General features: G+C 47.5%; 1 protein-coding gene across 1 annotated transcript in view; it reads left to right on the top strand.

The window, feature by feature from the left end:
• KIF3C (kinesin family member 3C) overlaps window positions 1-25,438 on the top strand; it is a 56,780-nt gene extending 31,342 nt beyond the window's left edge. Inside the window, exons 5-8 of the mRNA XM_003908364.5 lie at window positions 319-435; window positions 21,977-22,085; window positions 22,561-22,733; window positions 22,967-25,438. Coding sequence (XP_003908413.1) covers window positions 319-435; window positions 21,977-22,085; window positions 22,561-22,733; window positions 22,967-23,060 — 493 coding nt within the window. The 3' untranslated portion in view covers window positions 23,061-25,438. The remainder of the gene's footprint in view (window positions 1-318; window positions 436-21,976; window positions 22,086-22,560; window positions 22,734-22,966) is intronic.
• The last annotated feature ends 340 nt before the right edge of the window (window positions 25,439-25,778 follow it).

Raw genomic sequence — 25,778 nt, 5'->3', positions numbered from 1 at the left:
ACTCCATTCTCCTGCCTCAGCCTCCCGAGTAGCTTGGGACTAAAGGCGCCCGCCACCTCGCCCGGCTAATTTTTTTTTTTTGTATTTTTAGTAGAGACGGAGATGGTGTCTCACCATGTTAGCCAGGATGGTCTCGATCTCCTGACCTCATGATCCGCCCGCCTCGGCCTCCCAAAGTGCTGGGATTACAGGCGTGAGCCACCGCGCCTGTCCCCCTCTGCCTCTTGGCTTGTTGCTTCTAATCCTTAAACCCCTTACAGGCACCTTGTGGTCTCTCACTCACCCAGTTTCCCATCGCTCCTTCATTCCTGCTCTCAGGTACCTAATCATCGAGAACTTCATCCCCCCGGAAGAGAAGAACAAGATCATGAACCGGCTTTTCCTGGACTGTGAGGAGGAGCAGTGGAAGTTCCAGCCACTGGTGCCAGCCGGCGTGTGAGTCTCTAACCCAGCCATCTGGGCTGAGGGACTTGTGGGTCCACTCCAGGTTGGGACTGGTGAGGGGCCTGAGGCCCTGCTTGCAGGGAGACAGATGTTTTGTGGATTGGGGAAAAGATGGGGAGGATGCCGAAGGGGGAGGAATTTCTCATGGTTTAATTTGTAGGGGTCTCTATGATGGAAGGGTGTTCTGGGAAAAAAATGTCTCATTGATCTGGGATGCAGAAAATACCTTGTGAGTGATCTCGGGAGGGAGGAAGAACATCTCAGCCTCTTGACAATCCTAGCGAATGCTAACACATGGCCAGGTCTGGTGAATATTCATTTGTCAGATGCCCGAAATAGCAACCACAGTTAATATTTGCCAAGGGCTACTGTATGCCGGATGCTGTGCAAGACTCAGGAGACAGAAGATAAATTAGATATGGTCCGAGCTCACAGTCCAGTGGGAAATAAGTAATCAGATCATGATGTGATAGAGCTGTGATCCAATCTCAGTGGGCTGGCTCATCCGGGTGATTCAGCATTTCCACCTTTTTCCACGTCCTAGCCCTTGGGTGCAGCTGCGGCCCTTGGCTGGGTGTGCAGCTCCCTCTGCTGGTGGCCATAAAGAACATCCCAACAGAGTGAGGCCTCACCCGCCTGAGCCATGGGCCCTTAATTGCAAATATATAGAGAGAAGTGCTTAGGAGGCCAGACACCAATGCACCTTCCTGGAGATTCTTTGCTCTCTCTAGCCTGGGAACATTAATGTTAAAATAGGGCAAGAGTCTCTCCAAATCTGGAATGGGTAGCTAGCAAGAGGTCTACAGCTTCTCACTGAAGCATCAGATGCCTACTTGGTTATTTTTTTTTCCCTTTCTTCCTTTTCTTTTTTTCTTTCTTTCTTTCTTTCTTTCTTTCTTTCTTTTTTTTTTTTTTTTTTTTTAAGGCGGAGTTTCACTCTTGTTTGCCCAGGCTGGAGTGCAATGGCACGATCACGGCTCACCGCAACCTCCGCCTCCCAGGTTCAAGCGATTCTCCTGCCTCAGCCTCCCTAGTAGCTGGGATTATAGGCATGTGCCACCATGCCCGGCCAATTTTGTATTTTTAGTGGAGGCAGGGTTTCTCCATGTTGGTCAGGCTGGTCTCGAACTCCCAACCTCAGGTGATCCGCCCGCCTCCACCTCCCAAAGTGCTGGGATTACAGGTGTGAGCCACCGCACCCGGCTTCTTTCTTTCTCTCTCTCTCTCTCTTTCTTTTCTTTCTCTCTCTCTTTCTTTCTTTCTTTCTTTCTTTCTTTCTTTCTTTCTTTCTTTCTTTCTTTCTTTCTTTCTTTTCTTTCTTTCTTTCTTTTCTTTCAACAACTACAGCTTAGATGCCTATTTGATCTTTCTTAAAGGCTGATTTTACTTAAGGTGATACCACATAAGTTTGTAAGTGGCAAGCACACGAACAGAGGACTTTTCTTTTTCTTTTTTTTTTTTGAGACGGAGTCTCGCTCTGTCACCCAGGCTGGAGTGCAGTGGCCGGATCTCAGCTCACTGCAAGCTCCACCTCCCGGGTTCACGCCATTCTCCTGCCTCAGCCTCCCGAGTAGCTGGGACTACAGGCGCCTGCCACCTCGCCCGGCTAAGTTTTTGTATTTTTAGTAGAGACGGGGTTTCACTGTGTTAGCCAGGATGGTCTCGATCTCCTGACCTCGTGATCCGCCCGTCTCGTCCTCCCAAAGTGCTGGGATTACAGGCTTGAGCCACCGCGCCCGGCCTAGAGGACTTTTCAATGGTATCACTTTACACCTACAATCCACCTTTCCAATCTAGGTAGAGATTCTCAATAGTGCATCAGCTATCACAGAGGTTTTCCACCCTGGCTACAGCTAGAATACCTGTGAGTTGGGCTCCAGAGAGTCTGATTTAAAGGATCCCAGGTCTTAGGTTTTGTGATTCTGCATTTGAAGGCAGGCTAGAAAACCACTGCTCCAGTGTCATTTGCCGGAGTTAGATGCTGGTGAGGCTTCACTCTGAAGGGTTATCTTATGCTTAGAAAAGTTCTTTCTAGCCGAGCGCGGTAGCTCAAGCCTGTAATCTCAGCACTTTGGGAGGCTGAGGCAGGTGGATGGCCTGAGGTCAGGAATTTGAGACCAGCCTGGCCAACATAATGAAACCCCATTTCTACTAAAAATACAAAAAAAAATTAGCTGGGTGTGGTGGCAGGTGCCTGTAATCCCAGCTACTAGGAAGGTTGAGGCAGGAGAATCGCTTGAACTCGGGAGGCAGAGGTTGCAGTGAGCCAAGATCATGCCATTGCACTCCAGCCTGGGCAACAAGAGCAAGACTCCATCTCAAAAAAAAAAGAAAAGAAAAGAAAAGTTCTTTCTGCTGGGTGTGGTGGTGGCTCACGCCCATAATCCCAGCACTTTGGGAGGCTGAGGCAGGTGGATCACTTGGGGTCAGGAGTTCGAGACCAGCCTGGCCAACATGGTGAAACCTCATCTCTCTTTCTCTCTTTCTCTCTTTCTCTCTCTCTCTTCCTTTCTCTTTCTTCCTTTCTTTATTTCCCTCCTTACTTCCTTGCTTGCTTTCTTGCTTTCTTTTTTCTTGAGTTGGGATCTCACACTGTCACCCAGGCTGGAGTATATAACTCACTGCAGCTTTGGGCTCCTGGGCTCAAGTGATCCTCCTGCCTCAGCTTCCTGAGTAACTGGGGCCACAGGTATGCACCATTACACCAGCTAAATTTTTTATCTTTTGTAGAAACAGGGTCTCACTTTTTTGCCTAGGCTGGTCGTGAAGTCCTGGGCTTAAGCGATCCTCCTCCCATTTTCTCCCAGCGTTGGGATCACAGGCATGAGCCTCCCCACCCAGCCTGGACTTCCACTCCTTATTTTTGTTATTTATTTATTTGTATTATTTTTGAGACAGAGTCTAGCTCTGTCTGCACTCAGGCTAGAGTGCAGTGGTGTGATCACAGCTCACTGCAGCCTTGACCTCCTGGGCTCAAGCTGTCCTCCCACTCAGCCTCCTGAGTAGCTTGAAGCAGCAGGCAGTTGCCACCATGGCCAGCTAATTTTTTTTTTTAATGTTTTTAAAAGTTTGCTTTCTTCCACCAGGTGTTCATGTGTGTAATTCCAGCTACTCTGTGGGCTGAGACAGAGAGATTGCTTGAGCCCAGACTATTGTAAGCTAGGATCATGCTACTGTACTCTAGCCTGGGAGACAGAATGAGACCTCATCTCTAAAAAAAATTTTTTTTAATTTACTTTCTTCCTTTTAAGTAACCCTTACTTCAGTTGCAAGCAATGTTTTCATTATGGAAAATTTAAATAAACATAGAAAGAATGAAAATTCCACCTAGTGGCAGTGTTTACTTACAATTGGATATGAACTTTCCACCATATTTTTTTATACATAAACTTTTCTCCTTTTTGAGAGTAAAATGGTTTGTATATGCTGAGAAAAACCATTCACAGATTTAAAAAATAAAAGTAGCTACCTTAAAACAGCATACTTTAATTTTTACAGTAGATACCTATAATAACTTTTTTTTTTTTTGAGACGGAGTCTCGCTGTATTGCCTAGCTGGAGTGCAGTGGTGCTATCTCGGCTCACTGCAAGCTCCGCTTCCCAGGTTCACACCATTCTCCTGCCTCAGCCTCCTGAATAGCTGGGACTACAGGCGCCCGCCGCCACGCCCGGCTAATTTTTTGTATTTTTAGTAGAGATGGGGTTTCACTGTGTTAGCCAGGATGGTCTTAATCTCCTGACCTCGTGATCCGCCCGCCTCAGCCTCCCAAAGTGCTGGGATTACAGGCATGAGCCACTGCACCTGGCCCCTATAATAACTTTTTAAAAAGGAAGAAGCTTGCTAGAATACAGATCCTTCTTTACTGTGTAATGTTGCCAATTTCTAGCCCATTGTCTTTTTTACCCTGATCTTCTGCTTTAAAGGCAAGTTTGTGCTCTTTATTAAAGGGTTCTAATGTATGTCCCTAAAAGCCCTCTGCTCTTGTTGCCCAGGCTGGAGTGCAATGGCGTGATCTCAGCTCATTGCAACCTCCACCTCCTGGGTTCAAGCAATTCTCCTGCTTCAGCCTCCCCAGTAGCTGGGATTACAGGCGCCCACTACCATGCTTGGCTAATTGTTTTTGTATTTTTAGTAGAGACAGGGTTTCACCATGTTGGTCAGGCTGGTCTCGAACTCCTGACCTCAGGTGATCCCCCTGCCTCATCTTCCTAAAGTGCTGGGATTACAGGCGTGAGCCACTGTGCCCAGCCTTCTTTCTTTTTTTCTTCTTCTTTTTTTTTTTTTTTTTGAGATGGAGTCTTGCTCTGTCCCCAGGCTGGAATGCAGTGGTGCGATCTCAGCTCACTGCAACCTCCACCTCCCAGACTCATGTAATTCTCTAGCCTCAGCCTCCCAAGTAGCTGGGATTACAGGTGCACACCACGACACCCAGCCAATTTTTTGTTTTTGTTTTTGAGATGGAGTCTAGCTCTGTCGTCAGGCTGGAGTGTAGTAGCGTCATCTCGGGTCACTTCAACCTCCGCCTCCTGGGTTTAAACGATTCTCCTGCCTCAGCCTCCCGAGTAGCTGGGACTACAGGCTTGTGCCGCCACGCCCAGCTAATTTTTGTATTTTTAGTAGAGACTGGGTTTCACCATATTGGCCAGGGTGGTCTCAAACTCCTGAACTCATGATCCGCCCACCTCGGCCTCCCAAAGTGCTGGGATTACAGGCGTGAGCCACCATGCCCAGCCTAATTTTTATGTTTTTAGTAGACACAGGGTTTTACCATGTTGGCCAGGCTGGTCTTGAACTCCTGATCTCCAGTGATCTGCCCATCTTGGCCTCCCAAAGTTCTGGGATTACAGGCACAAGCCACCTCACCTGGCCCCCACCTTTCCTCTTTGTGATTCCTCCCACTGTCCTTGAGCAGGGAAAGTTGTGAAAAAAGAATCAGTTCTTTGCCACTGGAAAACTGGAAAACTCTGTTTTTTCCTCAGAAGCTATTTGCTTTATTTTTACTTATTTTATTTTATTTTATTTATGTTATGATACGGAATCTTGCTGTGTCACCCAGGCTGTAGTGCAGTGGTGTGATCTCGGCTCACTGCAACCTCCGCCTCCCAGGTTAAAGCAATTCTTCTGCCTCAGCCTCCTGAGTAGCTGGGATTACAGGTACCCACCACCATGCCCAGCTGATTTGTTTGTATTTTTAGTCGAGACAGAGTTTCATCATGTTGGCTAGGCTGGTTTTGAACTCCTGACCTCAAGTGATCTTCCTGCCTTGGCCTCCCAAAGTGCTAGGATTACAGATGTGAGCCACCACGCACAACCAAAAGCTATTTGCTTTAAATTTACCTCCATAATGTTAAGTTGCATTATTTTGCTGCTGTTATTGAGATGGAGTCTTATCTGTCACCCAGGCTGCGGTGCATTGGCACCATGATAGCTCGCTGTGTTGCCTGGGCTGGTCTTGAACTCCTGGCTTCACGCTAATCCTCCCACCTCAGCTTCCCAAAGTGCTGGGATTACAGGCAGGAGCCACTGCATGCAACTGGCCTTAAATTTTATTCTTTTTATTTTTATTTATTTATTTATTTTTTGAGACATTCTCACTCTGTCGCCCAGGCTAGAGTGCAGTGGCACTATCTTGGCTCACTGCAACCTCCGCCTCCTGGCTTCAAGCAATTTTCATGCCTCAGCCTCCTGAGTAGCTGGGATTACAGGCTTGAGTCACCGAACCTGGCCTTAATTTTATCCTTTGTAAAGGGACTACCCTGACCAAGAATTGAACCCAGGCTGCAGCTATGAAAGGACAGGATTTTAACTACCAGACTATAAAGTAGAGCAGCTTTTATAGTGTTTTCTTTTCCAAGATTCTTTGCAAAGAATTAGTCCTAACATACACACTCATTATACCCATTAATTTAAATCTGCATATAGTTGCTTCCACATTGCATTTGTAGGTTTGTGTTGGCAACTCTTCTAAATGAATACCAATTGGACAGTGTTCCCTTACATTTTTTTTTTTATTTGAGATGGAGGTTTGCTTTTGTTGCCCAAGCTGGAGTGCAATGGTGCAATCTCGGTTTACTGCAGCCTCCGCCTCCTGGATTCAAGTGATTCTCCTGCCTCAGCCTCCTGAGTAGCTGGGATTACAGGCGCCCACCACCACTCCTGGCTAATTTTTGCATTTTTAGTAGAGACGGGGTTTTGCCATATTGGCCAGGCTGGTCTTGAATTCCTGACCTCAGGTGATCCACTCACCTCAGCCTCCCAAAGTGCTGGGATTACAGGCGTGCACCACAGCGCCCGGCCTCCCTGAAAGTCTTATATTGAAAATTTAAAGCTATAAATAGATTCACAAGGTTTTCCAAAATTATGGTTAAGTGTATTCATAACCATGCTGTTTTATACAGAATATGTTTTTACCTGTTCAGAATAAAGACCAAGTACAACATATGTACAGAAAATATTCAAATACATCTGGGTAGGGTAAAAGGCAATTATAGGCCAGGTACAGTGGCTGATGCCTGTAATCCCAGCACTTTAGGAGACTGAGGCAGGTAGATGGCTTGAGCCCAGGTGTTCAAAACCAGCCTGGGCAACAGAGTGAGACCCCATCTCTATAAAAACATACAAAAAGTTAGCTGGGCATTAGCACATGCCTGTACTCCCAGCTACTTGGGAGGCTGAGGTGGGAGGATTGCTTGAACCTAGGAGGTTGAGGCTGCACTGAGCCGTGATTATACCACTGCACTCCATCCAGCCTGGTCAACAGAGTGAGACCCTGTCTTTAAAAAAAAAAAAAAAGGCAATTATGATTTACCAATGTTCTCTACTACACTTAAATACAAATTATATGAACAGTAATTACAGAATGCTCTAATATAATAAAGAATTCCAAGAAATAAATTACTTCAAAACAGTTATTAAGAAATATCAGGTATCTGGGTATGGTGGATCACACCTGTAATCCCAGCTACTTGGGAGGCTGAGGCAGGGGAATTGCTTGAACCTGGGAGGCAGAGGTTGCAATGAGCTGAGATCATGCCTTTGCACTCCAACCTGGGCCACAGAGCAAGACTACATATAAAAAAAAAAAAAGAGAGAGAGAGAACAGGTAATCATGAATATAGTATTTTCTTTTCTTTTTCATTTTTTTGCAACTGTCCACTATGTCTGATGACTGCAATTTGCAATATTTAATATTTATTTCAGAACTTTAAAAAATACAAAAATAGAAAAGGCAAGTAAAAATGGTTCTAGGATTTATTTTTTATTTTTATTTTTATTTTTTAGATGGATTTTTGCTCTTGTTGCCCATGCTAAAATGCAATGGCATGATCTTGGCTCACCACTACCTCTGCCTCCCGGGTTCAAGCAATTCTCCTGCCTCAGCCTCCCGAGTAGCTGGGATTACAGGCGTACGCCACCATGCCTGGGTAATTTTGTATTTTTAGTAGAGAAGGGGTTTCTCCCTGTTGGTCAGTCTGGTCTCGAACTCCCGACCTCAGGTGATCCACCCACCTCGGCCTCCCAAAGTGCTGATATTACAGGCATGAGCCACCGTGCCTGGCCAGTTCTAGGATTTTTTATATGAAACAAGTTTTTTAAATTACTCTTTTTAAAGCCAGGATGGGTAGAATAAAGTAAAAAGAATTCCACGGTAATTGAAATCCCAGTTGTGATTCTGACTTGGCAGAGAGAGCCTGGTGGGGCACAGTAGGGGGCAGGGAGCTGCTGGCCTGGATCTCTGAGGTCATCTGCCCCGTGTCCCTCATTTCACGGCGGAAGGTTGAGGGCAGGGAGGTCCTTGAACAAGGCAGCTTTCCTCATTTCAGGGACCATGGGATCTGAGGCTGCAGCTGTGAAACAAATTTCTCCACTCCCCACAGAAAAGGTCCTTTCATCAGCATTGGATCCCACCACTTGCCACATCGCTTAATTAGGGCTAAAAAACAAACAGAAAAGTTATTTCTCTCCAAAGCATATTTAACTAATCAGGGCGTTGTTCCATTTGCTCAACTCAAGTGTGGAATATTTTGCTTTATTTCGGCCTGTGGCATTCTGGGGATGAGAACACTGACAGCTGCTCAAAGTGAGAGGAAAAAACATCGTTTGTAAGAAATTACCTAAAGTCATGCTGTCCCATTAGAAAGCTTCTGTTCGAAAAACATTCTCCTTCCACCTACTCCAGCTCTCAGCATCCACCCCACCCTCTGACCGCTGCCTCTCTCTCAAACCAGGAGTTGTCAGGCAACTCTTGAGAAATATCCCTAATCAACTTATTTTGGAAGTCTAGCCCTTTCTCTTTTTTCTCTACCATCTCTATGTAGCCATTAGTTGATACAAAATAAGATAAGGTGAGGTGTCTTCCACAGTCATAATCTTGTATAATATTAAAGTTACTTTAAAAAATATTTTTGCACTGGCTTGGTGGCTCAGGCCTGTAATCTTAGCACTTTGGGAGGCCAAGGCAGGCAGATCGCCTGAGGTTAGGAGTTCGAGACCAGTCTGACCAACGTGGAGAAATCCCGTCTCTACTAAAAATACAAAATTAGCCAGGTATGGTGGCTCACGCCTGTAATTCCAGCTACTCAAGAGGCTGACGCAGGAGAATCGCTTGAACCCAGGAGGCAGAGGTTGCAGTGAGGCAAGATCGTGCCATTGCACTCCAGCCTGGGCAACAAGAGCGAAACTCTGTCTCAATAAAAAAAATTTTTTTTTTTTTTGCAGCTAGGTCTAGCAATAAATATTTTACAAGTATGACCTTTTATTTTTAGTTTCTCATAATAGACTGTTGCCTAGGCTGGAGTGCAATGGCGTGATCTCAGCTCACTGCAACCTCCGCCTCCCGGGTTCCAGAGATTCTCTTATCTCAGCCTCCCGAGTAGCTGGGATTATAGGCATGTGCCACCACACCCAGCTAATTTTTGTATTTTTAGCAGAGACAGGGTTTCTTCATGTTGGCCAGGCTGGTCTCAAACTCCTGACCTCAGGTGATCCACCTGTCTCGGCCTCCCAAAGTCCTAGGATTACAGGCATGAGCCACTGTGCCCGACCTAGATTTTTAAATTGTATTTAAGTTTTTTCTATTTTTTTGAGACAGGGTCTCACTCTGTCACCCAGGCTAGAGTGCAATGGCATCATCATGGCTCACTGAAACCTCTGCCTCCCAGGCTCAAGCAATCCTCCCACCTCAGCCCCCTGAGTAGCTGGGACCACAGGTACATGCCACCACGCCCAGTTAATTTAATTTTTTGAGACAAAGTCTCACTCTGTTGCCCAGGCTGGAGTGCAGTGGCACAATCTTGGCTCACCTCCTTGGCTCAAGTGATCCTCCCACCTCAGCCTCCTGGGTAGCTGGGACCTCAGGCTTGTGCCACCATGTCTGACTAATTTTTTATTTATTGTAGAGATGAGGTCTCACTACATTGCCCAGGCTGGTCTTGAACTCCTGGACTCAAGTGATACCCCCATCTCAGCCTTCCAAAGTATTGCGATTATAGGCATGAGCCACCTTACCTGGCCTAGGCTTCATTTTTAATTGTGTTTAGGTAAAATTGTCTTTTTTTTTTTTTTTTTTTTTGAGACAGGGTCTCACTCTGTCGCCCAGGCTGGAGTGCAGTGGCCGGATCTCAGCTCACTGCAAGCTCCGCCTCCCGGGTTTACGCCATTCTCCTGCCTCAGCCTCCCGAGTAGCTGGGACTACAGGTGCCCGCCACTGCGCCCGGCTAGTTTTTTGTATTTTTTAGTAGAGACGGGGTTTCACCGCGTTAGCCAGGATGGTCTCGATCTCCTGACCTCATGATCCACCCGTCTCGGCCTCCCAAAGTGCTGGGATTACAGGCTTGAGCCACCGCGCCCGGCTGTCTTCTTTTTTTTTTTAAATAGAGACAGGGTTTTACTATGTTGCCCAGGCTGGTCTCAAACTCCTGACGTCAAGCAGTTTACCCACCTCAGCCTCCCAAAATGCTAGGATTACAGGTGTGTGCCAGCCCCACAAAATTGTCTTCTAAAGGGTTATGTATGTGACAGTATCCATACCCTGTGGTTTATAGTACACAAAATTCCATTGCAACTTTAGCCCTTTAACCTTTGTAACCCCAGCCACCCTAGATTCTTTTCTTTCTTTCTTTTCTTTCTTTTTTTGAGACAGGGTCTCACTCTGTTGCCCAGGCTGGAATGCAGTGGCACAATCATGGCTCACTACAGCCTTGACCTTCTGAGCTCAAGTGAGCCTCCTGCTTCAATTTCCCGAGTAGTTTAGACCACAGTACAGACATGGACCACCATACCCAGCGAATTTGTTTTCATTTTTAGTAGAGATAGGGGTCTCACTATGTTGCCTAGGCTGGTCTTGAACTCCTGAGCTCAAGTGAACTCCTCCCAAAGTGCCGGGTTACAAGCGTGAGCCACCGTGCCCAGCCCCTAGATTCTTTTCAAAGGCATCGTGGTGCAGTAGAGAGAGACTAGACTTTGGATTTAGAACATTCTGAATTTGTCCGGGTGTGGTGGCCCATGCCTATAATCCCAGCACTTTGGGAAGCTGAGGCGGGCAAATCACCTGAGGTCAGGAGTTGAGACCAGCCTGGCCAACATGGTGAAACCCCGTCTCTACTAAAAATACAAAAATTAGCCGGGTGTGGTAGTGGGCACCTGTAATCCCAGCTACCCGGGAGGCTGAGGTAGAAGAAGAATCGCTTGAACCTGGGAGGTGGGGGTTGCAGTGAGCTGAGATTGCACCACTGCACTCCAGCCTGGGCAACATGGGCAACACAGCAAGACTCAAAAAAAAAAAAAAAAAAAAAAAAAGAACATTCTGAATTCCAGCCCCTGCTCTGCCACTTACTAGTGGCCTTGAATAAGTGTTTGTTGTTGTTGTTGTTGTTGTTTTGAGATGGAGTCTCACTCTGTCACCCAGGCTGGAGTGCAGTGGCATGATCTCAGCTCACTGCATCCTCCCCCTCCTGGGTTCAAGTGATTCTCCTGCCTCAGCCTCCAGAGTAGCTGGGATTACAGGCATGCACCACCACGCCTGGCTAATTTTTGTATTTTTAGTAGAGATGGGGTTTCAACATCTTGGCCAGGCTGGTCTCGAACCCCTGACCTCAGGTTATCCGCCTGCCTCAGCCTCCCAAAGTGCTAGGATTACAGGCATGAGCCACCACGCCCGGCCGTGAGTAAATTTTTTTAACCTCTCTGAACCCAAATTTCTTCATCTGTAAAGTGGGGATAATAGGTACCGTGCAGGATTGTCGAGGTTGAAATGAAATAATGTAAGGTTCCAGGCCTGTGCCTGGTACAGAGGAGATGATCAATGAAGAGTTGTATTCATACTGATAAGCCAATATTCTAATTATGGGGACTCTGGAACCGGCCTGCCTCTATCCCTTAGAAGTGCCCTACAAGGGCAGTTTGACTTGATGTTTTTGTTTTAGATGTTGATTTTTTGTTAAACTGCCTCTGGGTTTATTTTATTTATTTATTTATTTTCATTTTTATTTTTTTGAGAGAGAGTTTCACTCTGTCACCTGGGCTGGAGTACAGTGGCATGATCTCAGCTCACTGCAACCTCCACCTCACAGGTTCAAGCGATTCTTGTGCCTCAGCCTCCTGAGTAGCTGGGATTTATAGGGGTTTGCCACCATGCCCGGCTAATTTTTGTATTTTAGTAGAGGTGGGGTTTCAGTGTGGGCCAGACTTGTCTTGAACTCCTGACCTCAGGTAATCTGTCTGCCTCGGCCTCCCAAAAGTGCTGGGATTACAGGTGTGAGCCACCTCGCCTGGGCTCTGCCTCTTGGTTTAAAGAGAGAGTGTTTCTTGCTTTAAATAGAATCAGGAAAGAAAGTTAAACTGGTTTTGTACAGAGGCAAAGTTCACTCCAGTAAGAACATTCCTAGCTCTGCGTTGAGTCCCTGCATTTCTTCAGACCTGTGGGAATTGAAGACAGTGTGAAGCAGTGAGCAGCTGCAGCTTCCCAGGCGGGTTGGGTACAGCATGGAGGGGAAATGGGAAGGCTGAGAGTTCAGACAAGCGGGGCAGTGGAACAAGGTGGACAGACAGCCTGCCAGGACAAAGCAGCCAGATCGAAGAGGAAAGCCTGATTGTCTGTGTTGAATGCACAGGAAGGAACTAGAAGGAAACGCACCCGATGATGTCGGATGCCTGCTTTCAGAACAAGAGGGCGAGGCTGGCCGCAGTAACTCACACCTATAATCCCCGCACTTCGGGAGGCCAAGGCAGATGGATCACTTCAGGCCAGGAGTTCGAGACCAGCCCGGCCAACATGGCAAAACCCCGTCTCTACTAAAAATACAAAAATTAGCCGGGTGTGGTGGCTGTCACCTATAATCCCAGCTACTTGAATCTGAGAGGCGGAGGTTGCAGTGTGCCAAGATCTTGCCACAGCACTCCAGCCTGGGTGACAGAGTGAGGGAGGGAGGGAGAGAGGAAGAACGGGAAGGAAGGAGAGGGGAAAGGAAGTGATCAGACAGCCAGGAAAGAGAATGGTGTCAGCCCCTGAGATGGAGCTGAGAGATGACTTTTTAATATTAAAGGGAAAAAAATGATAGTAGCCAATTACGGAGGGAGGGTCCTAGGAGAACGCATCGGATCTACTGCACGCAGGATAATTGTGGCTGTGGGGCCCTGCTGGGAGGGGTGCTTAAAGGGAGGGGTGCATAATTGCAGACCCAGGCCTCAGCTCTGGGCTGCCACAACCTGCTTTCTATAGAGGATCAATCATGGAAAGTAGGCCTGGGGCAGAAGAGGGAGTCGATGGGAAGGTCGGTGCCCCAATTACAGACTCCCTTCCCCCAACCCTTCTCTCCCACATGCCACCCAGAATAGCCCTGGCATCTTTATTGGGTCAGGCTGCCAATTTGTGCTGATCCTCTGCTCACCCAGCCCTGTCCCTCTGTCCTGTTCCCAGCGCCTGAGCTTTCAAAGGCACTCACTGGCCCATCTGTTCTGGCCCAGTGTCCTCCTGAGAGACGATACTAGAGTCCTTGTGGGGAACACCCACTCTATGGCATAGAATGAGGTGTTGCCCAATTCAAAAATTTCACAAAGCAATAATTTTTTTTTCCCTTTAATATTAAAAAGTCATCTCTCAGCTCCATCTCAGGGGCTGACACCATTCTCTTTCCTGGCTGTCTGATCACTTCCTTTCCCCTCTCCTTCCTTCCCGTTCTTCCTCTCTCCCACCGTGCCTCGCTCTGTCGCCCAGGCTGGAGTGCAGTGGCGCGATCTCGGCTCACTGCAAGCTCCGCCTCCCGGGCTTACGCCATTCTCCTGCCTCAGCCTCCCGAGTAGCTGGGACCACAGGCACCCGCCACCTCGCCCGGCTAGTTTTTTGTATTTTTTAGTAGAGACAGGGTTTCACCGTGTTCGCCAGGATGGTCTTGATCTCCTGACCTCGTGATCCGCCCGTCTCGGCCTCCCAAAGTGCTGGGATTACAGGCTTGAGCCACTGCGCCCGGCCTTTTTTTTTTTTTTAAGACCGAGACTCATTCTGTCGTCTAGGCTTGAATCCTGAGTAGCTGGGGTTACAGGCGTGCGCCATGCCCAGCTAATTTTTGAATTTTTGGTAGAGAGGGGGGTTTGACCAAATTGGCCAGGCTGGTCTTGAACTCCTGACTTCAGGTGATCCACCTGTCTTGGCCTCCCAAAGTGTTGGGATTACAGGTGTGAGCCACTGTGCCCAGCCGCAAAATAATAATTTTATTTATATATATATATATATATATATAGTTTTGAGACAGAGTCTCACTCTGTCACCCAGGCTGGAGGGCAGTGGCACGATCTCGGTTCACTCAACCTCCGCCTCCCGGGTAGAAGTGATTCACCTCAGCATCCTGAATAGCTGGGACTACAGGCGCCTGCCACCACGCCCAGCTAATTTTTATAGTTTTAGTAGAGGCAGGGTTTCACCATGTTGGCCAGGCTGGTCTCGAACTCCTGATCTCAGGTAATCCACCTGCCTCGGCCTCCCAAAGTGTGGGATTACAGGCGTGCTGTGAGCCACCGCGCCTGGCCAATAATAATTGTAAAAGGAGTATATGGGAAGATTCAGATTCCTAGTCTCTCCCTAATTGCATGACCTTGGACACAAAAGGCACTGAGGCACTGCACCTCCCTGAGCTGCAGTCTTCTTTGCTCTATCCACACGTCGGGAGGTTGTTAAGTTCAGATGAACTGTGTAGAAGCACCTTGTAAATAAGTTGCTGTTTTCCTAATTTTCCCACTCCCCTCTTAGAGGGGATGGCTCTGCATTTCCAGCAGCGTCTGCAGCAGGACTGTCTCCTTGCTGCCACTGCCACTGAGGCTGCCTGTCCCCACAGACACGCCTCCCGGCATCCTGTAAGCTCAGCTGCAGACCCAGCTGGGGCTTCTGGAGCCTTATCTTTCCTTGTTTTCATCTATCGAGAGGGTCAGCAGGGACCACTAATGGGGGACGGCACCTTTTTATATGCGTCATAAACTAAACCACAAGAATGTTATTTCCCATTCTGCCAGCTGCAGAAGGCAGCCATTGTTCTGCGGGCCCCTGCACAGCTTGTTCTGCTGTTCAAGGACAGAATGTCCTATCCTTGAGTTACTCGGCCTGTTTCTTCTCCTCTTCCTACTGTCGCCTTTTGACTTTTATCCTTGCTCATTTCATTTGTATCCCCACTTGAAATTAGCAAGTAGAACTGAAAAGAAATCATAATCACAGCTGCCATGTGTTAAGCCCTGTGGCGGGCATACTGTGCTAAGTGCTTGTCTTGTTTAATCTCAGAAGTTCTGTATGATAGGGATGATCTATCTGAGGCTCAGAGATAGTAAGCCACCTCCCCAAGTAAAAGAGCTTGAAGGGGCAGAGCCAGCATTCAAACCCAGGTCTGACTTACTCCAAAACCTGTGTTCTTTTATTTTTTAAAATGGAAGTAGCTTTCTTGTTTTCTTTTCTTTCTTTTTGCTGTTTGTTTTCGTTCAGGGTAGTAAAAGTATTTTAATAATCCATCACACTCACCAAATTGCTGACAGTAAAAAGCACTCAGTGAGCTCTCTAGGATGTAGACCAATGGAAACTTTCATAAGTATAATCACTTTGAAAAGCAATTGACAGTATCAAGTAAAGCTGAGAATTTGCATACCTGACAGTGCAACACTTCCATTCCTGGATCCATACCCCAGGGAAAATGTTAAATACAAACATGAAAATACCTTTAGAAATGTTCACAGCAGCATTCTTGACAAAACTGGATGGCAGTCATACAGATACATATTTCCTGTAGATGTTTGAACTAATTAATTAGATATAAGGTTATACATATTCATTGTAAAAAAATTTTTCAGATATTGCAGAAAGGCAGAAAGAAAATAAAAATCACCCATAATCACACAATTCAAAGATTATAACTGTCAACATTTTGTTGAATATCTAGACTTTTTCCTAAGCAGACACACACACACGCATTTCCTTAAAACTGGCCAGGTGTGGTGGCTTATGCCTGTAATCCCAACACTTGGGGATACTGAGGCTGGGGGGTCACTTGAGGCCAGGAGTTTGAGACCAGCCTGGACAATATAGCGAGACCCCATCTCTTTTTTTTTTTTTTTTTTTTTTTTTTGAGACGGAGTCTCGCTCTGTCGCCCAGGCTGGAGTGCAGTGGCCGGATCTCAGCTCACTGCAAGCTCCGCCTCCCGGGTTTACGCCATTCTCCTGCCTCAGCCTCCCGAGTAGCTGGGACCACAGGCGCCCGCCACTTCGCCCGGCTAGTTTTTTGTATTTTTTAGTAGAGGCGGGGTTTCACCGTGTTAGCCAGGATGGTCTCGATCTCCTGACCTCGTGATCCACCCGTCTCGGCCTCCCAAAGTGCTGGGATTACAGGCTTGAGCCACCGCGCCTGGCCATTTGCTCTTTTATTAATATATTGTGGCAGTCTTTCTGCATCTACATAGAACCACACAAAAATTTGTGTGTGTGTGTGTGTGTGTATGTGTGTTTTGAGACGGAGTCTCACTGTGTTGCCCAGGCTGGAGTGCAGTGGTGTGATCTTAGCTCACTGCAACCTCTGCCTCCCGGGTTCAAATGATTCTCATGCCTCAGCTTCCCAAGTAGCTGGGACTACAGGCGCAGGCCACCATGACTGGCTAATTTTTGTATTTTCTGTAGAGACGGGGTTTCACCATGTTGCCTAGGCTGGTCTCAACTCCTGACCTCAGGTGATCTGCCCACCTTGGACTCCCAAAGTGCTGGGATTACAGGCATGAGCCACTGAGCCTGCCCATAAACTTTTTTGTTTGTTTGTTTGTTTTTAGACAGAGTCTCGCTGTGTCTCCCAGGCTGGAGTGCAGTGGCGCGATCTCGGCTCACTGCAAGCTCTGCCTCCTGGGTTCACACCATTCTCCTGCCTCAGCCTCTCCAGCAGCTGGGACTACAGGTGCCAGCCACCACGCCCAGCTAATTTTTTTGTATTTTTTTTAGTAGAGATGGGGTTTCACTGTGTTAGCCAGGGTGGTCTCGATCTCCTGACCTTGTGATCCGCCCGTCTCAGCCTCCCAAAGTGCTGGGATTACAGGCGTGAGCCAAAACTTTTTTTTTTTAATTAGAGCTGGGATCTTCGCTCTGTTGCCCAGGTTGGAGTGCAGTGGCTATTCATTGGCACAATCAAGCACGCTACAGCCTCAGACTCCTGGCCTCAGATGATCCTCCCACCTCAGCCTCCCAAAGTGTGGGGGTTACAAGCATGAGTCTCTGAGGCTGGCCTGTTTGTTCATTGTTTAAATAACAGCTCTATTGAGATGTAGTTGACTGATCATAAGTTCACCATTTTAAAGTGTACAATTCGGTGGATTTTTTTTTAGCTCTACTGCTTAATAATGTAGTGGATTTTAGTATATTCAGAGTTGTACAACTGTCACCACTATCTAATTCCAGAACATTTTCTTTTTTTTTTCCGAGATGGAGTCTCACTCTGTCTCCCAGGCTGGAGTGCAGTGGTGCAATCTCAGCTCACTGCAACCTCTGCCTCCTGGGTTCAAGCAGTTCTCTTGCCTCAGCCTCCTGAATAGCTGGAATTACAGGTGTGTGCCACCAACCCTGGCTAATTTTTGTATTTTTAGTAGAGAAAGGGTTTCACCATGTTGGCCACGCTGGTCTCGAACTCCTGACCTCAGGTGATCTGCCCGCCTCAGCCTCCCAAAGCGCTGGGTTTACAGGCGTGAGCCACCACGCCCAGCCTAATTCCAGAACATTTTCATCACTCCAAAAAGAAACCCTGAACCAATTAGCAGTTACTCCTCATTCTCCCCCAAACCCCTTTCCCCAGACCTAGACAACCGCCAATCTACTTTCTGTTTCTATGGCTTTACCTATTCCAGATATTTTATATAAATGGAATCACACAATATGTAGTCTGTTGTGACTGAGTTCTTTCACTTAGCAGAATGTTTTCAAGGTTCCTCCATGTTGGAACACTCATCAGTACTTCATTCCTTTTTATTGATGAGTAATATTCCACTCTATGAATATACCACATTTGGTTTATCAACATATCATTTGGCGGACGTTTTGGTAATTTCCATTTTTTGGCTATTTTTCTGTAGAGACAGGGTTTCACCGTAAGTAATGCTGCTATGATCATTTGTGTACAAGTTTTTATATGAATATGTTTTCAGTTCTCTTGAGTATATGCCTAGTAGTGGAAGTGCTGGGTTATATGGTAAGTCTATGTTTAACTTTTTTTTTTACATTCTCACTAATAGTGTGTGAGGGTTCCAGTTTCTCTACATCCTCACCAACATGTGTTACTGTCTGTCTTTAAATTATAGTCATTCTAGTGGATCTGAAGTGGTATCCATTGTGGGGTTTTTGAGACAGGGTCTTACCCTGTCACCCAGGCTGAAGTGCAGTGACGTGATCACGGCTCACTGCAGCCTTGACCCCCCAGGCTCAGGTGATCCTCCCACCTCAGCCTCTTGAACCGCTGGGATTACAGGTGTGTGCTACCATACCCTGCTAATTTTTTTTGTTGTTGTTGTTGTATTTTTTGTAGAGACAGGGTCTTGCTGTGTTGTCCAGGCTGGACTCAAATTTCTGGGCTCAAGGGATCCACATGCCTCAGCCTCCCAAAGTGCTGGGATTACAGGTGTCAGCCACCGCACCAGGTCCCTGTTGTGGTTTTGATTTAGATTTCCCTATATGACTATTAATGTTGAACATCTTTTCATGTGCTTATCAACCATTTGTATATCTTCTGAGAAGTATCTATTGAGATCCTTTGCCCTTTTTTTTTTTTGAGACAGAGTCTCGCGGAGTCTTGCTCTATCACCCAGGCTAGAGTGCAATGGCGCGATCTCCGCCTACTGCAACCTCTGCCTCCTGGGTTCAAGCAGTTCTCCTGTGTGAGCCTCCCAAGTAGCTGGAATTACAGGTACACGCTACCACACCTGGCTGATTTTTTGTATTTTAGTAGAGACGGTGTTTCACTGTGTTGCCCAGGCTGGTCTCAAACTCCTGAGCTCAGGCAATCCACCCGCCTCAGGCTCCGAAAGTGCTGGGATTACAGGCGTGAGCCATCGCGCCTGGCCCTGGAGTTTCAGTTCTGTTTCATTAATCTATATGTTTGTCTTATGCAAGTTCTCTAATATCTTGGTTACCATAGCTTTGTAATAAGTTTTTTTGTTTTGTTTTGCTTTTGTGTGTGTGTGTGTTTTTTTGAGACATTGTCTCACTCTGTCGCCCAGGCTGGAGTGCAGTGGCCGGATCTCAGCTCACTGCAACCTCCGCCTCCCAGGTTCAAGCGATTCTCCTGCCTCAGCCTCCCGAGTAGCTGGGACTACAGGCGTGTGCCACCACACCCAACTAATTTTTGTATTTTTAGTAGATACGGGGTTTCACCATGTTGGCCCGGCTGGTCTCAAACTCTGACCTCAGGTGATCCACCCACCTTGACCTCCCAAAGTGCTGGGATTACAGGCATGAGCCACTGCACCTGGTGCTTTGTAATAATTTTGAAACTGAGAAATGTGAGCCTTCTAACTTTGTTCCTTTTCATTTCAAGCCTGAGTTTTTAACCTTTTTATTATGCTAACTCCTATGAAGAAAAATAGGCCAGGTAGAGTGGCTCATGCCTATAAACCCAGCACTTTGGGAGGCCAAGGCAGGAGGATTACCTGAGGTCAGGAGTTTGAGACCAGCCTGGCCAAGATGGCGAAACCCCCCCATCTCTACTAAAAATTAAAAATTACCGGCCAGGCATGGTGGCCTATGTTTGTAATCCCAGCACTTTGGGAGGCTGAGGTAGGTGGATCACGAGGTCAGGAAATCAAGACCATCCTGGCCAACATGGTGAAACCCCATCTCTACTAAAAATACAAAAATTAGCTGGATGTGGTGGCATGTGCCTGTAATACCAGCTACTCGAGAGGCTGAGGCATGAGAATCGCTTGAACCAGGGGGTCGGAGGCTGCAGTGAGCCAAGATTGTGCCACAGCACTCCAGCCTGGCTACAGAGTGAGACTCCATTTCAAAAAAAAAAAAAAAAAGACGAAGGCTGGGTGACAGTGAGACTGTGACTCAAAAAACAAAATGGCCAAGTGCAGTGATTCACATCTGTAATCCCAGTACTTTGGGAGGCCAAGGCAGGGAGATCACTTGAGGTCAGGAGTTCAAGACCAACCAACATGGTGAAACCCTGTCCTCTACTAAAAATACAAAAATTAGGCCAGGTGCGGTGGCTCATGCCTGTAATCCCAGCACTTTGAGAGGCCGAGGCGGATGGATCACAAGGTTAGGAGATCGAGACCATCCTGGTCAACATGGTGAAACCCCGTTTCTACTAAAAATAGAAAAAAAATTAGTTGGGCGCGGTGGCAGCTGCCTGTAATTCCAGCTACTCGGGAGGCTGAGACAGGAGAATTGCTTGAACCTAGGAGGCGGAGGTTGCAGTGAGGCAAGATCGCACCATGGCACTCCAGCCTGGGTGACAGAGCGAGACTCTATCTCCAAAAAAAAAAAAAAAAAAAAAAATTAGCCAGGCGTGGTGGTGTGTGCCTGTAATCTCAGCTGCTCAGGAGGTTGAGGCACAAGAATCCCTTGAACTCAGGAGGCAGAGGTTGCAGTGAACCAAGATTGCACCACTGCACTCCGGCCTGGGTGACAGAGCAAGACTTTGTCTGAAAAAAAAAAAGTATATAAAGCTACAAGTTAAAGTAAGACTGAATTTCATTTCAGCCTTCAATCAGTCCTTTCTACTGCAGAAACAATTTAAAGCAACAGGAGTGAAGAAATATTAATATGTACCTCTTTTGGTAAATATGTACCTTTCTAGTAGAGACAGGGTGTCTTGATGTTGGTCAGGCTGGTCTCGAACTCCTGACCTCAGGTGATCCACCCGTCTCGGCCTTTCAAAGTGCTGGGACTACAGGCGTGAGCCACTGCACCTGGCAGGGGATACGTTTTAAGACCTCTAGTGGATGCCTGAAACTGCAGATAGTACCAAACCCTATATATGCTATGAGGTTTATTTTAAATTTTATTAATTTTTTTAAATTGTTGTGGGTATGTAGTAGGTGTATATGTTTATGGGGTACATGAGATGTATAAGACAAAACAATTATAACAATATCCTCTAATAAGGCCGGGTGCAGTGGCTCATGCCTTATAAATCCCAGATTTTTGGGAGGCCAAGGCAAGCAGATCGCTTGAGGTCAGGAGTTCGAGACCAGCGTGGCCAACGTGGTAAAATAAAACCCCGTCTCTACTAAAAATACAAAAATTAGCCAGGTGTTAGGCCAGGCGCGGTGGCTCACACCTGTAATACCAGCACTTTGGGAGGCCGAGGTGGGTGGATCACCTGAGGTCAGGAGTTCAAGATCAGTCTGACCAACATGGAGAAACCCCGTCTCTCCTAAAAGTACAAAAAATTAGCCAGGCGTGGTGGTACCTGCCTGTAATCTGAGCTACTCGGGAGGCTGAGACAGAGAATCACTTGAACCCAGGAGGCGGTAGTTGTGGTGAGCCGAGATCACACCATTGCACTCCAGCCTGGGCAATAAGAGCGAAACTCCATCTCAAAAAAAGAAAAAATAAAATAAAATTAGCCAGATGTGGTGGCACACACCTGTAATCCCAGCTACTCGGGAGGCTGATGCAGGAGAATTGCTTGAACCTGGGAGGTGGAGGCTGCAGTGAGCTGAGATTACGCCACTGCACTCCAGCCTGGGTGACAGAGCAAGACTCCATCTCAACAACAAAAACACAATATACTCTAATAAAAGTGATGCAGGTGTGGTGTCTCTCTCTCGAAACATCTGATTATACTGTACTTGCCTATTTTCAGACCACAGTAACTGAAACTGTGGAAAGCGAAACCACGGATGAAGGGGACAACTGCACTAGCTTCAGTTGTCAAGCTGTGTTAGAACAAGGAGAAGAAAATTCCAGAACTTGCAGTCTGTAGGACCTTCTGGTTACCTGAATGATATTTAGATCCTCATGATGTCATTTGCTGTTTGTGTTCCACAGAAATCCTTTCTAATATAGCCTCTTCTCTACAGCAATAACAGCCAGATGAAGAAGCGGCCAACATCTGCAGTGGGCTACAAGAGGCCTATCAGCCAGTATGCTCGGGTTGCCATGGCAATGGGGTCCCACCCCAGGTACAGGGTAAGAAGTGGAGAGGGGAGAAAGAGCTTATGGGAGGAAGGCTGGGCGAGGTGGCTCACACCTGTAATCTCAGCACTGTGGGAGGCTGAGGCGGGTGGATCACCTGAGGTCAGGAGTTCGAGACCAGCCTGGCCAACATGGTGAATCCCTGTCTGCACTAAAAATACAAAAATTAGCTGAGCATGGTGATGGGCACCTTATAGTCCCAGCTACTTGGGAGGCTGAGGCAGGAGAATTGCTTGAACCCGGGAGGCAGAGGTTGCATTGAGCCGAGATTGCACCACTGCACTCCAGCCTGGGCGACACTCCATCTCAGAAGAAAAAAAAAAAAGAAAAGAGCCTACGGGAGGGGATGCTCACAGCCTCTGTTTCCCCTAACCACCTCATCAGCCCTGCTACACCCAAGACTGGCTGTGTCCCTAGAAGGCACAGTGACCGGGCACTGCTCAATTCTGGCATGATATTCCCACCACAGGCTGAAAATATAATGTTTCTGGAGTTGGACGTGTCCCCTCCAGCTGTCTTTGAGATGGAATTCTCTCACGACCAAGAACAAGACCCTCGTGCGCTACACATGGAGAGGCTCATGCGGCTGGACAGCTTTCTGGAGAGACCTTCCACGTCTAAAGTCCGAAAGTCCAGATCCTGGTCAGTACCTCCATGGTCCAAGGCAGCACTGGACCCAGGAGGCAGGGGAACTGCAGGGGCTGGGTGATGCTAAAGAGGGTTTTGCTGGTGCCCAAAGGGCAGGAAGGGCAAGGGGTGACTGGGGATGTTGGAGGGGTTCCTGCAGCAGCAGGATGGGGCAAAGAAGAGGACTTACTTTCCTGTTTCCTGCATTTCCCTAACCTCCCCTTTCGCCTGCCTCATCTCCCCTGCAGGTGCCAGAGTCCTCAGAGGCCTCCACCTTCCACCACACATGCCTCCCTGGCCTCTGCTTCTCTGCAACCCGCAGCAGTGGCGGACCATGAGTGACAACCATCACGTCAGGCTGCCCATCCAATAGACTCCTGGGATGGGGCAGCCACCCCGGCTCATCTCATCTGCCGCTTGGTGCGTGTGTGTGTGCGTGCATGTGCGTGTGCGTGTGTGCAGGGGTGAGAATCTGGCAGACAGTGCCTCTGCCTGCTCTTCTTTGCCTCCTTTATTTAATTCATGTTATTTATTCGTGGAGCTCAGTTCATGTTGGGGAGATGCCCTCGCCTGAGCCGTCTGGGCGTACCATGGTCACTGCATAGCCTCCTTTTCTTCTGACTTGAGAGCTCCCCCAGTCAGACCTCAGGCTTGTTCCCCGGTCAGCTGCCTCCAGAAGGGAAGGTAGCCAGTGCCTGAGAAGACAGTCCCTTTTCTACCCACCGTACTCCATAACCTCCATCTTCTTCCACACTGATGGCGAGCAGCCCCTGAGCACTTTCTGGGACTAGGAAACTGCTTGGTGTTCCCTGAGGACAAGAGACATCCTGACAGTGTTGGGCCTCTGCTCCCTGTGGACACAGCCCTACTCTCCACTTTCTGAGCCTCAGACAACCTCATACAGCCTCTTGGTCTCCTTTTCAAGGACATTAATAACCTCGCCAACATAGCTCATGCTCTTCAGCTTCGGCAAGAACTCACAGCTGCCCAGACTCTGCTTTCTGCCCACCTTGGATGGGAACTGTGGACCAGCCAGTGACCATCACCTTGGAACCTGCAGGAAATGGAACAGCAATTGAGACAACTTGAACAGTCATCAACGGAAGTCCCTCCACCAAATCCCTTTGTTTCTGTCCCCTCTGAGGAGTCATTTTGATCGACAGGCCCTCAAGGCAACTCCCCATTTTCGAGAGGCTGCTCCTGCCTGCTTTGATCATTTCTCCCTGCAGCTGTCTAGACCCCATTCACAGAGGGAGGAGTCAACGTCATTCTACCCCTGTCTAAACGAAGATATTAACATCTGCTGCTTTTTCCCTTCATCTGTCACAGGAAACAGAAGCCCAGGCACAATCTTTTCCAGCTTTGCCTATTACCCCTGTTTCTGAATTGCATTTTTAAGGTATTATTTTGTTGAAAATAGATCCTTTATTCACTAGTTATGCAAATTGGTTCCTGGGGGATGCTCCTTACCTTCCTTTGTGATGGCCCAAAATGTTTCCCGGTATCTCAAGTGATAAGTAAATTTCTACCAAAAAAAAAATGGTTAATGTTCATTGACTGGCTTTTAAAGTGTTTATTTTGGTGGAGGGGTAAAGAGGTAATAACAAAAGCAAGTGAGTTAGGATTTCAAAGTGCCCTAATAGTGTGAGTCTCCAGCTCCTAGAATATAAAGAGTGCTGTCGTTGGGGTGAAGCCGTGAGACTGACAAGTCTGCCTGAAATGGGGGCTGTGGGAGGTGGTGGCAGGGGTTATTCTCTTTCCTTCAGGAAGTGAACCCTTCTTACATCGTTCAAGTTCTGCTCTGAGGATCAAGCTTGGGTCCGATTTAACTCAGCGACACTGTCATTTCTGCTTCATTACCGGACTAGAGGGTTGAGCCACCCAGTTGCCATTTGCTCCTGTCCTTCCAGGAAATCACAATTTTCATCAGAGCCCAAGAGATTATTTGAGACTCAGGATTCAGATCAGAGGTTCGACTGTGGCTGGGACAGGAGTTGTGTGTAGAGATCCACCAGGTGGCCTGAGTGCAGGGGGACCTCCAGGGCTGAATTGAGCAGCCTCTCCCACTGACCTCCTTCTCGTTTGTGGACGAAGCAGCACGTATCACCCCATTCATCACTTGGACACATCGCCTTTGCATTGTCTTGTCACTCCTTGCTCACAGTCTTATAGCACAATATACCCAAATCAGCACCCCCAGTCCGAGGGCTGGGCCCAAGGTATGGTCGGAGGAGGAGCTCCTGCCTGCGGTTTTGTGTACGTGTGTATGTGTGTGCGTGTTTGTGTGCGTGTTTACCTCCACAGGGGACACTCTACACTCAGCGTAAGATCTGCTGGGAACAGGGCCACCAGGGGTGGCTGGATCTCAGTCTCTCTGTCTCTCTTTCTCTCCTTTTCCTTTTGGTGTATCAAATATTTGATTGACAAAGTAAGGGCCTTGATTAGGACCAAATTCTCATGTGTGTTGCTATGGTCTTTATTTAGGACAACAGTTAACAATGCAGTGGCCCATTCTTGTCACTCTATACATATGACTATACGGGACATATGTAATATATAAATATATATATAAAACATTCCCCTCTGTCCCCTTGGCTTAGGATGGAGGCCTCTCTGTTGAGCTGAAATGTACCTGCAGCTGGGTGCTGCCAGCAGCTTGCAGGCCCCAGCCCTGTTCCAATCAACACAGTTGACAATAAAGGAATGAGTATCGTCACGGAGTTGACTGCCTGCCTTCTCTTCCCTTTGTTTCTTCCTTCTTTTACTCCCTTCCTTTTTCATTTTCTCCTTTCTCTCTCTTCCTTGTTTTTCCAGTAGGGACTCAAGAGTGTATCAGCCAGACGCAGTGGCTCACACCTGTAATCCTAGCACTTTGGGAGGCTGAGGTAGGCAGATCACCTGAGGCCAGGAGTTTGAGACCACCCTGGCCAACATGGTGAAACCCCATCTCTACTAAAAATATAAAAATTAGCCTGGTGTGGTGGCATGCACCTGTAATCTCAGCTACTCTGGAGGCTGAGGCAGGAGAATCGCTTGAACCCTAGAGGCAGAGGTTGAAGT

Source organism: Papio anubis, chromosome 14 (assembly GCF_008728515.1).
Source record: "Papio anubis isolate 15944 chromosome 14, Panubis1.0, whole genome shotgun sequence".
NCBI classification, from domain to species: Eukaryota; Metazoa; Chordata; class Mammalia; order Primates; family Cercopithecidae; genus Papio; species Papio anubis.
The sequence above is the reverse complement of the archived record's forward strand: the minus strand, read 5'-3'. Positions and strand labels throughout refer to the sequence as shown.